This window comes from Pteropus alecto, unplaced genomic scaffold (genome assembly GCF_000325575.1).
Source record: "Pteropus alecto unplaced genomic scaffold, ASM32557v1 scaffold25, whole genome shotgun sequence".
Classification (NCBI taxonomy): Eukaryota; Metazoa; Chordata; class Mammalia; order Chiroptera; family Pteropodidae; genus Pteropus; species Pteropus alecto.
This window is the reverse complement of record NW_006441955.1, coordinates 32,880,947-32,897,090: the sequence shown is the minus strand read 5'-3', so window position 1 is coordinate 32,897,090 and position 16,144 is coordinate 32,880,947. Positions and strand designations below refer to the sequence as shown.

Below are 16,144 nucleotides of genomic sequence, written 5' to 3'. Positions count from 1 at the left end.
CAAAAATTCAAGTTCATGGCTTCTCATAAAGCATACTTCTATTTTAAAACAAATACCAAAACTTCAAATAGAACCCTCTGAATTATTCTAGGTAATCCATTATTGTTGAAACACTTCTAATAATTCTACCATGTAACTACAATTCTTCATATTGAAGTTCAGTACTTTGTGTTTTATCTACAAGGTCCCTTGCTTATAAAAAAAATCTAAAGATGGGAAGTAACAGACCTGGTTTAGTTATAAGTAACTTGGCAATCACTGAAAAACTGCCTAAACTGTAAGTTACTTAACCTCTGCACTTCAAGGACGCCTTTTCTCTTCTGCAATAAAAGATGGTGTGACTAACCGACTTTAATGAGTATGTTTCATATTTGGTTTTATACTCCTTTTAAAAATTCAGTAGTTTGAAAACATTTAAACATAATTTGTTAATTAACTCACAAAAATACAGATGCTATGCTAGATACTGATATAAAATAATACCATTTGATCATTAGTAGTATTATATACTACATTACTGATCTAACTGCTTTATGAACTCATTAATCCTCATGAGCATTACATCCATATTACATAAAAGAAAACTAGGGCACAGAGAGGTTAAGAAATTTGCCCAAGGTCAAACAGCTAGTAAGTCAGTTCTGTTCCAAAGCCTACTTTAATAATTATTTTGCTATGTTGCCTTTTTGCCATTTAAAAGCCTTGTAAACAATTATACTAGACCGTGTGTACACATGCGCACTTACATATCTAACAGTGAAATTAGACATATAAAAATATATGTATGCATATTAATCCTTAAAATAACCTTTTGAGGCAGATATTATCCACATTTTACACATGAAGAAATAGTCAGAGTCACTGTTATTAGCTGGGATTCATCAGGGAAGGTTTTTATTGTAACTGAATTCCCAAATTACAAGTTGCTCCAAAAGTTGATTTTATAAGTGACATATTCTTATAGAAAACCGATATAAAAGGTAGATAAGATTTTAGATCAGGCTCATGAAAGAACTACTTAACATCTGCTGTGGAGAGAATGTGTCTCCTCAAAATTCATATGTTGAAGCCATAATGTGATGGTATTTGGAAGTGAGGCTTTTGGGAAGTAATTAGGTCATGAAGGTGGTCTCTCTGTCACGGGAGGATACAGCAAGATGATGCCATTTGCAAAGCAGGAAAAGGGCCTTCACCAGAACTCTGACCATGCTGGCACCCTGATCTCAGAGTTCCCAGCCTCTAGAACTTTGAGAAATAAAATTCTGTTGTTTAAGCTACCCAGTCTATGGTATTTTGTTAAAATACCTGGAACAAAGACACACACACACACACACACACACACACACACACACACACACACACACGCAGATTTTTTATATATATTACTACAGTGGTTAAGAGTGCCTAAGTTTGAATCTCAATTTTAGTACAGATTCAGTACAAACCATGTAATATAAGGTAAGTTACTTAACAGCGCTGTGCCTCATTTTCCTCATCTGTTAAACAGTGAAAATAGCATTTACCTAGAATTGTTGTGAGTAAATAAGTTATGTGAAAGAGCTTAGAAAAGGGCATGGTACATAGTAAATATTCAATAAACATCAATTAGGAGTAGTCACTATAAGAAGTGTAAGTATATCTCTGTTGGGTCCATAAATTAACAGCCCATTATAGCAATGACTGAACAGTGAAGTGTATTCAGATCTGTGAACTGCTAGGTTTTCTTCCTTTATTTTTACTTAAATGATATAGGACTCCTGTAAGAAATCTAAATCATATAAAATCTGGTATATAATTTATAATAAGCACATTTTTAAAAAAGAATTGGAATGTATTTAGAGTAGAAGGGCCTCAGTTGAGAAGAGCGTGGAAATGTGTTGTTCGCAAAATAGTTGATAGTGTTTATCCTAGGATTAGAAAGAGAAATGATTCTTGTCTAAACATTTGTCTCTGAAAGAGAAATTGTCCATTTATTATTTCTCCATAGGGCAGAGAATTCGAACCAATGGGTAAATGAAGTGAGGGCAAAAATTTTATCACAGGATAAAGAGGAATTCCTTATATTTTGAGTTATCTAACAATGAAATGGTACACCTTAAAATTAATAAAATCCCTTGTCTCTGGAAGCATTTACATAGAAGCTAGACTATAACCTATTAAAGATGCTATATAAGAAATTCTTGCACATTAAAGCAGATTTACTAAGATATTAAATATCTATTGAGTCTAACAGTCAGTGAATTTGTAATAAAATTATAATATCTAACACTGTTTTTTATGGAAAAGTATGTCTTCAGTTTTAATAAGGATGACAAGGACAACAATGCGTGGTAATGGCTCTTGAGGTCAGAATGCTTTGGTTAAAATCTTATGATTGTTACTTATTGGTGTGGTCTTAATCCTGTACTTACTTAACATCTCCATGTTGCAGTTTCCTTGGCCACAAATTGGAGGTTATTGTGAAGGTAAAGACTGCATAGTGCTTAGGCCAGTGCTTAGGGCTCAATAAAATTACCAGTCAGGGCTGAGTTAAGTAGGTGGTATTTCTGTTCACTTAATCTTCAAAGGAACTCACAAAGGTTTGTACTATAACCTTATTTTACAAATAATAAAATCCCCTGAAACTCAGAGAGGTTAAGTAATTGGCAAAAGTCACAAAAGTCTGTGCACCAAGACAAAAATTGAACCTTAGATCCATTTCGTTTTATAAAGCTCACTTTTTACTCATTTAGAAATTAGAGAACCACTTTGCTGTCTTCCTCAGATTTCATCTATTTTTTCCTTGAACCTGCTGCTTCTCTCCAGTTTTATTTCTTTTAGGTTATGGTAAGTTACAGCACTAAAAAACATATGGTTGCCAGTATATTTGTTATAATGCTTTTCTTCATAATTAAACATTTCAAATCATACTTTGACATTTTAAAAAACTATACCGCATGATTAAGACTAATGACAAATCTCCATTTGCTGCATCTATTGCTGTTATTACTAAATTAGTTTTTTTGTTCATACTTTTAACTTTCTAAACATTATCATACAATTCTAAAATGTGTTACATAAATTCAATAAGCCTTTAATACAATATTTACATACTAGATCTAAGAGGCCCCAAATAAAGTTCCACCTTCATAGCAAAGGATTGAAGGCCTAATGCTGACTAGCTCTAAGCTAACTTTCCATTATTGTTTTTCTGTCAAAGTCTATGTTCAGTTAAAAAAAACTCTATATCTCTCTACCTCTGAAAAATGCAATGCACTTACATTCCTCCATACTATATTATTAACTTAGCTTAGGCCTTACTTTCTTCAAGAACCTCTAACCATCTCCCAATCTGATCAGGTGCCCTTTCTAATAAGACTTCAAAGTATAGTTTCCTTCCTCCATTGAAATATGTATAATGTAGCATTATAATGATCTATTTTCATGTCAATTTTCCCTCTGAGACTATATGCATCTTGAGTGCTGAAACTTATTCATAACTATTTTAATGGATGAGTTTAATAGATTAGATAACAGAAAAATAGCACATTAGTAGTAAAAAATAGTAAAGTCTAAAAAGGAGGGGAGACAGAAAATGAGAGGTTAAGAGGCACAGAGGACCAAAGGAAAACTTTACATATTATCGTGTTTCAGAAGAAAAAAGAGAAAAATGATGATTAAAAGACATGTATGTGATGAGATGACTAGAACATTTTGTGATGAGATAATGACTAGAAAATTTTCAGAACTTATGCAAGATACCAATCCCTAGATTCAAGATATCCAATCAACTCCAAGCAGAAATATACAACGTTTCCAACTTAACAATGGTTTGACTATGGTTTTTTAGCTTTCTGATAGTACAAAAGCAATATGTACCCAGTAGAAAATGTACTTTGAATTCTGATCTTTTCCTGGGCTAGCGATATGCAATATGATATTCTCTCATGATGCTGGGGAGCGGTGGCCAAGACACAGCTCCCAGTCAGCTACGTGATCATGAGGGTAAGCAACTGACACTCTACAGTGAGTTCACTGTATTAGATGATTTTGCTCAACTGTAGGCTAATATAAGTGTTCTGAGCATGCTTAAGAAAGGCAAGGCTAGGCTTTGATGTTTGGTAGGTTAGGTGTATTAAATACATTTTGACTTAGGATATTTCAAATTTAATGATGGGTTTATCAGGATGTAACCCTACTGTAATTCTAGAAGCATCTATACAAAGGGAAAGAAAACCCGCACCTGGACACATCATGGTAAAACTTCAAAAAAATCAAAGAGAAAATCTTAAGAGCAGTCAGAGAAAGGGTGCCTTCAAAGGAGCTACTGTTAGAATGACAGCAGACTTTTCAAAAACAAGAAAGCTAGAAGAAGATAGAATAATAGTTTATATAAAAGATATAAAGATCAAGCTTATATTATACTGTAAACTCAGTGAAAATACCTTTCAAGAATGAGGACAAAATAATAACACTATCAGACAAAGATGGAAAGAATGTTACAAACATAAACTTTAAAAAGATATCTTAAGGGAAATATTTTAGGAAGAACAAAAGTGATACAAACTGGTACATCAAAAGAGAAGGAATGAAGAACAAAGCAAATGGTTTACATATGAGTGACTTTAAATGACCACTATATAAATCAATAAAAAATTCATATAAAAAAATAGAATTAAGGCAACAACAATATGTAAGTCAGGATATGGGTAAATAGAAGAATTCTGAGACCTTAGAAACATATGGAAGTGGGTAAAAATAGTGATTAACACTACTGCTCTTCATAAATATGCACGTAGATTAACCAAAAGTTCCAAAATAATTGACTGATGTTTAAAAATACTATAAAATGACAAGGGGAGAAAAAGAAACATTGAAAGGACAAAATAATATATTAAATATAAACCCAAATATATTAGTAATTATTTAAACTTAATGGACTAAATAATACAAGTAAAAGACAATCATTAGACTGGGTAAAATAAATTAAAAAAAAAATAAAATCCAGCCATATATTATTGATAAGAGATATATCTAAAACATAGTAATGTAGAAAAGCTGAAAGTAAAAGAATGAAAAATAAAATATTTCACACAATCAATAACCCCAACTCTCAAACTATATTAATAAATACATAATAAAACAGATGAAAGATATTTTGAGGCATAAAGATTATTGGCGATAAAAAGTTATTTCACAATGAAAAAAGGTTCAATTTACCAGAAAGATTATATCAATTTTAAATTTGTAGATACCCAATTAACATGACCACAAAATAAAGCAAAAATTGGCAAAATTAAAAAGAAAATAACAGTTCTACATTCCACTAAATATCAAGTCAATGTTTTTAATAATTAACAGAATAAGCAGACAAAAATTAAATTATTAACGTATAAACAAAGAATAAATGCGACAAGTGAGGAATATATATTATTTTTACGCACATACAGAACATTTAAAAAACTTGATTGTATACGGCTATAAAGTCTCAGGAAATTTCAAGGGACCACAGTATAATTAATAAAGAACTCAGTAAAGGATCACTAGAAAATCCTCATTTGTTTAATAAATAAGAAACACACTTTTAAGTAATGCATGTGGCAATGAAGACATAATAGAAATGAGAAAATATTTTGAACTGAAAAACTAAAACTTTAGGTGATGTCAACATACGGGCAGCATAAAGCATTCCACCTTCTTGTTCCCCTTTTTAAAGAATGAATTAGACATATATCCATGAACAAAATTGCCTTTGTAGAATTTGAAGTATTCAGTACCATACATAGGTCAGGGGACCTGGGAGGAGTCTTATACACCTTAGCATCTGGAATTGGCAGACAGATGTCAAAAACTCAGGATGGATCGAAGACATAAAAATAAGACCTGATACCATAAAATTCATGGAAGAAAATGTAGGAAAGCAGCCCTTAACATTGGTCTCAGCAATGATTTTTTTGGATGTGACACCAAAAGCACAAGCAATAAAAGCAAAAATAACCTCAATCTACATCAAACTAGAAACAGCAAAACAAAACAATGAAATTAAAAAGCGACATACAGAATGGAAAAAAATTAGGAAATCATCTATCTGATAAGGGATTAATATCTAAAATATATAAAGAACTGATGCAACTCAATAACAAACAATATGATTAAAAAAATGGGCAGAGGAACTAAACATTTTTCCAAAGATACTCAAATGGCCAGTAAGTACATGAAAAGTGCTAACATCACTATTCATCAGGGAAATGCAAATCAAAACCACAATGGGATGTCACTCTACAATCGTTAGAATGGTTATCATCAAGAAGAGATAACAAGTGTTGTTGAGGCTGTAGAGATAAGAGAATCCTGTGTACTGTTGGAGGGAATGTAAATTGGTGCAGCCATTGTGAAAAAGAGTATGGAGGTTCCTCGAAAAATTAAAAGTAGCACTACTATATGACGCACTTCTGAGTATATATCTATATATCTAAGGGAGTTGAAAACAGGATATCAAAGATAGATGCACTCCCATGTTTGTGGCATTACTCACAAGAGCTAAGATATGTAGATAACTTGTGTCCCTCAATAGATGAATGAAGATGTGGCACACACACGATAGAATATTATTTAGCAATGAAAAAGAGAAATATGCCATTTACAATAACTTGAGGGCTTGATGACATTACGCTACGTGAGATAACTCAGACAGAGAAAGACAAATACTGTATGATATCACTTATATGTGTAATCTAAAAAAGCCAAGATCTAGTAAAAACAGAAGCTGAGGGTAGGGGAATTAGGGATATGTTGTTTAAGGGTACAGTCTTGGAACAAGTAGGTAAATAAATCCCGAAGTGCTAATGCAAAGCATTGTGATTATAGACAATACTGCATTATAAACTTCAAAGCTGCTAAGAGACTAGATCTTAATTGTTCCTACCACAAAAAAATGATAATTATGTGACAAGATAGAGGTGTTTGCTAATGCTACAGTAATAATCATACTACAATATACAAATGTATCAAACCAACATGTTGTACACTTTAAATTTACACAATGTTCTATACATCAATTATATTTTCAATAAAAATAAATTAAAAATTTTTTTATATATCAAAACTTTTGTGATGCAGCTAAAGCAATATTTACAGGGTCATCGTAAAACTTACAAGAATATATTAGAAAAGAATAAATTTAAAGTGCTAAGTATCTATCTCAGTTAAAAAAGAATAGCCAAATAATTCTAAAGAGAATGGGAGAAAGGAAGTAATAAAGATTAGGGTAGAGATTAACAAAATAGAAATACACAAAAGAAAGGATCAGTAGAGCCAAATTATTTTTTTTGTGAAGGAGGCAGACTAATATTATAATAAGAAAAGTGGTCAAGGAAGGAAAATGAAGAACATACTGGACTTGGATGTTTTGGCAGTAAAATGGAGAAGAGATGTAGATTTAAGACCTATGTCAAAGGTAGACTCTATAGGGCTTGGTGACTTGACATACAGACTTAACATTGGAGAGTGAAAGTAAAAAAAAGGAAGGCATCTATAATAAAAGTCAGGTTTTAGTTATGGATTACTAGGGTTATGCCATTAATAAGACAGAAAACAAAGGATACGATTTAGAAATAGTATTCTAGGAAAGAAGAGTTCAATTTTAAATGTGATGAGAGGCAAAGTCAGTTGGACATTCAGGTAATATCAATAAGGTTATAAGGCTATAAATTATCAGATGAAGCCCAGAAAACTCATCTTGGCTTGAGATACCACTTTGAAAGTACCAGAAAATATGTACTATTAGAATCTCCCCTAAGCTGAGATTTTCCAAGGCCACGATGATGAGTAAAAACTGAATTTGATTGTAGTCTCCCCAACAACGTGTAGAGTAACAGATATGCTGTGTCTAGTGCTTTTGGTATCTTCTCAAAAACTACAACTAAGTAGCTGGCTTTCAAGATGAATTAGTTCTAAGACATAGGGGCACTCCAGGTCCTTAGAAGGCTCCTGATTATTTAGGGTCCAGTCTTAAACTGGTTCCTTGATTTTCTTAGGGGTTAGTAATGTAGTTCTAACCTTGAGGTCTTTACTTCCCAGCCATAGAAAAGCTTCCTCAGACTTTACTTACAAGCAAATAGGGGTTTCATGTTCAGAATTAGAAGAGCTTAGATGCTTCATACTTGATATTACCTCAAGCTTAAACATCTTTCCACTCCCATTCCCAACAAAACACCCTAGGAAGGACATATATAGTCTGTCCTCCTTGTTTTACAAATGAGAAAAATAAGGCCAGAAGGAGTTGCAAGCGGTAAACAACCACACAACTAGGTCATGGTCCAGCTGGGATGAGAGCTCAAATTAGAAAACCTTTGGTCTTTATTTTATAGCCGGCTGACTCTCAATGCTCAATATTCATTAAGCGGTATTTAAACAGCCAGAATGCCTGCTTCTGTATTAAAGGTATTTATTGCTCTAGGGAAAAAGGAAATATAGTTGAAGTAAACCTAGCAAAACATAAATTAATAATAGTAGTAGCATGCTGAAGCTTATCTATCACCTTCACAACTCTCATCTGTCTCTTAGTTACTATTCACTGGTCAACATTCTGGTTTCCGCTTGGCACTTATAAATTGGTATTTTAAAATAAACTTGTCCAGTGTTACAGTTATATTAACTGTTTATATTTCCTCCCAAATTTTAAACAGATATGCTTACCTTATAAAGCCATCTGGAACCTGCTTAGATTATAATGAATGCTCATTTATTAATGGATGCTTAATCGGTTATTTTATGAATGCAGATGACCTTTGTCAGATGTCACCAACTAAAGTAATTTTGCTGAAATATTTTATTGCTAGTACAATCTCTGGTCTAGCTTTTTAAATATTTTACAAAAAAAGCTTGGATAAAATTGTGGGCTGTAACATTTTTTGTTTAAAGTGAAATAAGCAACCTAGGCATTAAAAATTTCAGAACTGCATGTATCTATTAGATCTTAATGTTTGAAAATCACATATTTGCATCCATCTCCTGGTAGAGAAGACTTCTTCATTCTGTATATAACTCTGTACCTAGGGCATGCATAGTTCTTTTGTAAATTCTCCTTAAGATGATGCTACTTTACTTTTCTTATTTCCTCCTTCTGAGTTACAATAATGTATATCACTAACCACTATACATCTGTTAAATTTGTTAAAAAAATCTATATTAACAATACCTAGTGCTGGAGGGGCTATGAAAAACTAGAACTCTCATATTGCTGGTGACAATAAAAAATAGTATAGCCACTCTGGAAAACATTTTGTCCGGTGCTTATAATGCTAAACATACTTCAAATATTACTTAGCAATCACATCTCTAAGTATTTACCAAAGTGAACTAAAACATGTTCACACAAAAACCTATTTATGGGTAGTTATAGCAGTTCTACTGAAAATTGCCAAAAACTGGAAATAACTCTAATGTTCTTGGTGAATGGATAAACAAACTGTGGTACATCTTTACAATGTACTGCTACACTGCAATAAAGAATGAATTACTGATAAATGCAAAATCCTGGATAATCATCAAAGAGCAACATGCTGAATAAAAAAGGCCATCTCAAAAGGTTACATACTTTATGATCTATTTATATGATATTGTTGAAAAGCAAACTATGGTGACAGAGAACAGACCAGTGGTTGCCAGGGGATATAAAGTAGGGAGAGAATGTGACTATAAAGAGATAGCACTGTTCCTTTGCTTGATTGTTGTAGTGGTCAGAGAGGAACCCACACATACATTTAAATTCATAGAATGAGATCCCCCAAAATAATAAATTTTACTGAGTATTAACTTCTTTAAAAAAGTATATCATCGAAGAATTCAAGTACTACAATCTATAGATTATTTAATCTCATAATTTTAAAGATAAGGAAACAAATCCAGGGGTGTTAAAAGTGACTTGCTATTTAATGATCACAGTTCATTAATGACAATCCTTTCCTTAGGAGTTCATGACTTGATACAAAATATATTTACCTCAAAATTAGAAATTCAATCAGAAATAAAGAATATGTAGAAATTACATAACAAACTAGGTCACAAATTCCATACTTATATTTTAATAAATACAAAATTAAACTATAAATTCTATGCCACATTTAGGTGGATAGACCAACAATAAAAAATAAAATAAAATTCTTCTGCTTATTAGGAAAGAGTTCACAAATTGTACTTTGGTCTTTAAGAAAGAAAATTCCCTCAATATAGTTGTATCTTCAGAATTTAGAAGAATTTCCAAGGTTAACGCCAAAAAATCCCAATACTATTAGTTCTATATTAAATTACTATTTCCATTCTGGGTATTCTAGACATTAAGGAAAATATTCACTACTTCAATAGATAAATATCAATCTAAGTTTGGTGGGGTCTGAGAAGATGAAATGGGAAGAAGTAACAAGAAAAGGAAATAAAGTGAAAACAGAGGGGCTTGTACTATACAAATTATTAGTGTATATTAATCAAATTTGAGATATATTCTTATCCTCTTCTTTAGGGATACGCAAGAATCCAAAAATCAAGAAAGTGGTTCTTTCCTAAACATTTCCTTTTGGAATCTCAGTTGCCAATTAAGGCTTAGATTACCATTCCATTTTATAGAGATCCAATAATCTTTTTCATAAGGTACACTCATCTTCATCTGATAATATCCTTACAATTTCTATGTGGGATAATAATAATACCTCATGAGACTATTCTTAAAGTATATAGAAGGTGAGCAGGAAGCTTAGAGTATCACAGGCATGAAGAGGACATCAAAAATTTATTTCTTACTATTCATAAGAATAAATACACACATTTTACAAATAAGAGTCCCATAAAATTAGATCTTGACATTATAAGGAATATTTGAGAGTTTTATAGTTAAAAGTTCTGAAGTTCATCTGATAAAAGTCCTTATTTTACAAATGAGAAACTAAAGATTGATAGTCATTGTAGAGGTGAATTAAGAGTAGGCTTCCTAACTACTTCCACAGTAATCATTTATACAATATAGACTTAAAATTTGTCTCTCTTCCTGTGAGTCATTGTCTCTGTTTACATACCCCACAAGACAACAGGAATTAGTCAAATACTTCTGGTATTAATCCACGTATATATGTTCCTAGACTTACAATGGGGTTACATCCTGATAAACCCAATGAAGGTTGAAAAATATCCTAAACCAAAATGCCTTTAATACACCTTAACCTACCAAACATCATAGCTTAGCCTCACCTACCTTAAATGTGCTCAGAACACTTACATTAGCCTAGATTGGGCGATTATCTTGAGTTTCATCTCAAGAGTAATTTGCCGCCTTCTTCTCATCAGAAACTGGAGACTCAGATGGGTATTTTGTAGACGTGATAAAACATAAAAACACAGAAGCCAAAAAAAGCTAGTGACACAGTACACCGTAGAGTATTGGTTGCTTACCCTTGTGATCGCATGGCTGACTAGAAGCTACGGCTTGCTGCCGCGGCCCAGAATCAAGAGAAAATTGCTAGTCCGGGAAAAAATCAAAATTCAAAATTTAACATACGGTTTGAATGTGTATTGCTTTTGCACCATCATAAAGTTAAAAAAACATAAGTTAAAATTATTGTAAATTGGGGGAACATCTGTACTTTAGAGAACTGAAAGCAAAGTACTAGGTCTTTGAATTTTGTCATACCTCATCTAAACAATTTTGTTTACCTTAGCACACAATGTAAAAAATATAAAATCTTATGGTAATATGATTTAAAATTAACATTGAACTGCCTTTGATCCTCTGTGCTGCTGTTGTTGCTTTTTAATGCTGTTATATCAATAATAAGGGGGGAAATATTATTACCAAATCATATGACTATACCATTTGTAAAGAGAATTATTTTTAAAAATAAATTCAAATTTTAACCAACTTGTTAACTTTATTCCAAACAAACTGAAGTATGAAGAAGTCACAGTAGAAACTTATATTTTATGTAACATTTGCCCTGAAATTATCTGAAAAGTCAATATTAAAAATTATCAGTAGAAGTTTCTGGGTTTATCTTAAAAGTTTTATTTTAAGGCTTTATTTCCCAAGTAATGAAATTTTTTTTCTAAAAAAAATAGTTATATTGGGTTTGCCTTTTTTTTTTACTAACATTTAGAAATTCCACCAAGTTGTTAGCACTAGTTATAGGGAAACTTTTAAAACTTAGCTCATGTCTTATGAAAATGATTCCCATCATTAAAATTTCTTGTAGCCATTTTCAGGCTTATAACATAACTTTACTATTGCCAGCTTTCTCTAAATTTCCAAGCTATTAAAATTTTAAAGTATCATGACAAATTGTTTGGTTTTAATTACAACAACTAATATAATACTTTTATTTGCTGGGATTTTTTTCGAGATGTAATATTTACAACTATGATAAGCCTTAAAACCAGGTGAATGAAAACATCCCTACCTTCAAGGAATATACAGTTTAGTAAGTGATAAAATATGTACAATAACATACAACATAATAAAACAATGAATGGAAAAAGTAGAACAGAGAAGATAATCAGAGAAAGTTGGGGAATGTTTTCACAGTGATATGCAAATTGGCTTTTGAGGAAGAAAAGGAATTTGATAATAAGATTTAAAGGTCATTTCTTTGTATGAAACTCTAGAAAAGGCAAGTCTAATCTAAAAAGATAGAAGGTAGACCAGAGGATGTTAAAGCCAGAGATGGGAATTGGAGATTGGCTGAGAAATATATATATACAAGAGAACCACTGAAGTGATGGAAATGTTCAGGATCGCTGGTTGTAGTGATGGTTATTAGAGTATAGTCATTTGTTAAAATTCATCAATGTGCATTTTTATCATGTATAATTTATATTTCAGCAAAGTTTAAACAATTGTAATGGGACTGGGGAAACCAAATGAACTCTTTGTATGGCAAAAACTCTTCTATACATATGTCAATTACAAGGTAGTTGTCAGTATTCTGTGAGGAGGAAAATATTTTCTCTAAATAAACAGAGTTTAAAGCTCTAGCACTGATTCTTATTTTAGACCTCTTCTAAAGAAGTAATGGGCAAAAAATGTAGAGCTTGGCAGAGTTCCAATAGAACAGGCTATTTCTAAGTTTATATGACATTGCTAAAAAAAGCACTTTCATAATACAAATTTCCATGTATAATGTAATTATTAATGTGTTGGTAAGAATACCAGATGAGGAGTTGAAGAGTTTAGCTAGCTTTGTGATTCTAGGCCAATTAATTCACATCTTTGGAATTATTTAAGCTCTAAAATAAGAAGGCTTGTTTCTCTCTGACTTTTCATTTTCGAGATTCAATTATTCTTACAAGGTTGAAATCTCTACATAGAAAGTCTCCAAAGGAAATCCCTAAGGTAAGTACTATATGTTGAAATTGATACATAAAAAGAAGTTCTATCAAGTACACTGAATATCAAGAAGTGTTTTATTTAACTTTTGAGATTGGTAATTTGAGGGTCTTAGTCAAATTTATGTATTTTCTTAATCAAATTTAATTTTACTTATATGTGCTATGTCTTATACCTAATCATACAATTTCTTCTAAAATTTCTACAGTGCTAGAAACATTATTAAAACAACTTTTACTCGAAAAAGTTGAGGGTTACAGAGATTAAACACCTTTTTCAAAATATCATCTTTGCAAAGACAAAAATATTAGATCAATTATTAGATCAATGTGTATTAAATAATTTTTTAAGTGAAAAGTTTTAGAAAGTGTGTGTGTGTGTGTGTGTGTGTGTGTGTGTGTGTGTGTGTGTGTATCTATATTTGGATGAATACTGATACAAAGACATAAATTTTTTTCTGGAGGTATAAACAACAAAGAGTTAGTAATGCTACCATTAGGGAGGGGGCCGAGGGTGGAGAGAGGTAGTTTTTCTACTTTTATTTTCTGTACCACTAAAAAATTTCCAACATGAACATTTGTTAATCTTATGTTTAAAAATTATGCTCTTAGGTTGGACTTATGGGTCACGTTTTCATTTTATTTTCTATATTTAAGAAAAAAAAGTAATGTTTGGCTTTTTAGATTTTCTTCCTTTTTAAACAATATGCCTGGTGGTTTAGTTGTTAATTCAGTTGCTTAAAGCACAAAGAACAAAAATCATAGGTTTGATTAATTATATTTGCAAAGAATAAAAACAGCCCTTGGTAACAGAATGCATTTTTAACTCTAAAAAGTCATCTGGCAAACTCCTGCTGCTGATCACATGGATGAATCAGGTAGAAGCATGTGGCTGACTCAGTACAGAACATTAATACTGGAAAATAACTCTAAGTAATATCTTTCTGACAGAGGCTAAGAGAGTAGATAGCAGAGTTACTCATCTCTAAGTAAACGTTTCAATTTTCATATCCATCAATTCATCTATTTCTGAATAGAACATAAACAAGATCTTAACTATAAGAGAAAATACAGTCCTTGTACTTTTAGAAAAAGGTAAAAACTACATATTGCAAAGCACATTATTTTAAAAAATGATACATTTCTTATTAGTATACCATATAAAGATCAAATAAAATACACATATACCTGTAACATCTTCTGGGTCTGATACAACAATATGTGCATTTAGTTCCTGTAGCTTATGATGCAATTCTTCTAATTTTTTATTTGATTTTTTCAAAATGTTGTCCACATAAGCCAAACTCTTTTTATCTGTTGTGACTTTCCTCAGATTTTCAGCTCCTTCTTTGATTTTCAGTTCTTTCCTTATTTCTCTCTTGATTCGATCCTTAATATCATCCAATTTCTGTTGCACCACTGTATCTGAAAAGTCTAATTTTTGAACAGCACTCACATTCTCAGAAAATGGAAGACTTCGGGAATCTCCCTACAGAGAAAAACAAACATACAAATGTGGCATTTTAGGAAACTTAGCTGCTCAGTAAAATGTGCAGCATAAAAATAAAACTGTACATAAAGTGATTCTTTATTAAGTGCATTACATTTAATTACATTTAATTCTTTTCTTAAAAAAAAGCAACAAACTATTTATTTACCTTTATAACAATATAAATTCATAAGTTCAAAAACTCTATCCACTCACTAAATAACATTAGCTGATAAATTTACATTAAAATAAATATAACTTATACACACACGAAGGCATCTTACAATTGGATTTTTGATATCTCATAAACCAAAATTAGATTCCAATACTGACAGTGTGAATCGGGGGCAAGTTATTTAACCTTTTAAATGCCCAGTTTAATCATCTGTAAAATCTAAATAATAATATTGACCACCTTTCAGAGACATTTTGATAATTTAAAATATTATACGTGAAGCTCCAAATACAGTTCTTGGCCAACTGTAGTCACTTAATTAGTGAAAATTATTAAGTTCCATAGATGAGATAAAATCCTATTTTATCTTCTATAAGAAACCTCATATAAATAAACTAATGTTGGCAAAATAAAGTTACACCCTTTGAATACTTTTTAGTTAATAAATTACATGCATTAAGGCTTGGGAATACTAGATTCAGAATTCTATATATTTCATGACTAACAATCGCAACTGAAACTTTGTTTAACTCACAACAAAAACGTCATTACTAAAAAATATATCCTAATTATGTTCTCCAGATAGAAGACAATACATGGTATCAGTTTTTCATCTTAAAATAAATATCAAATCAAGTAAGCACATCTAATCTACACTTAAAACAATCGAAGTTACATTCCAGCTATCTGTATATCATTCACTATTTTAAACTCCATTACTATAATACTAATGGTTTTTAAATTGTTAATTTCTAAAAACACAAGAAAGTAGAGATAACGTTTACTTTTTGGAAGAGAAATTGAGTTTGTGAAGTACACAGAAGAGAGAGATTTTACTGTGCAACTTTTATTATATCTTTTGAACCACAGACTTAATGAAAAGATTTTCTTTAATTTCTTTGGGAATTCATCACACCCATATAGATAAGTTCTATTTAAATTCTTGGTACAGATACTTTTTTCACCTAATTCTTAACTTCTAAAAAACGTGTATGTTGCAAAACAAAGAGTTCACAGGTAGGAAGATATAGGATCTAGTCTTGGCTTTGTATGACTTTACCCAAGCCAGTAGGCATACTATGCAAAAAATTAAGTAGTTGATCCATAAATCTGTTCTTGACCTTTTTAGGGCC

General features: G+C 31.4%; 1 protein-coding gene across 1 annotated transcript in view; it reads right to left on the bottom strand.

Annotated features, from left to right (window-relative positions):
- Positions 1 to 16,144, bottom strand: part of PKN2 (protein kinase N2) — a 118,433-nt gene that overhangs the window by 60,799 nt on the left and 41,490 nt on the right. Inside the window, exon 2 of the mRNA XM_006919385.3 lies at positions 14,536 to 14,836. Within this exon, the coding sequence (XP_006919447.1) occupies positions 14,536 to 14,836 (301 nt within the window). The remainder of the gene's footprint in view (positions 1 to 14,535; positions 14,837 to 16,144) is intronic.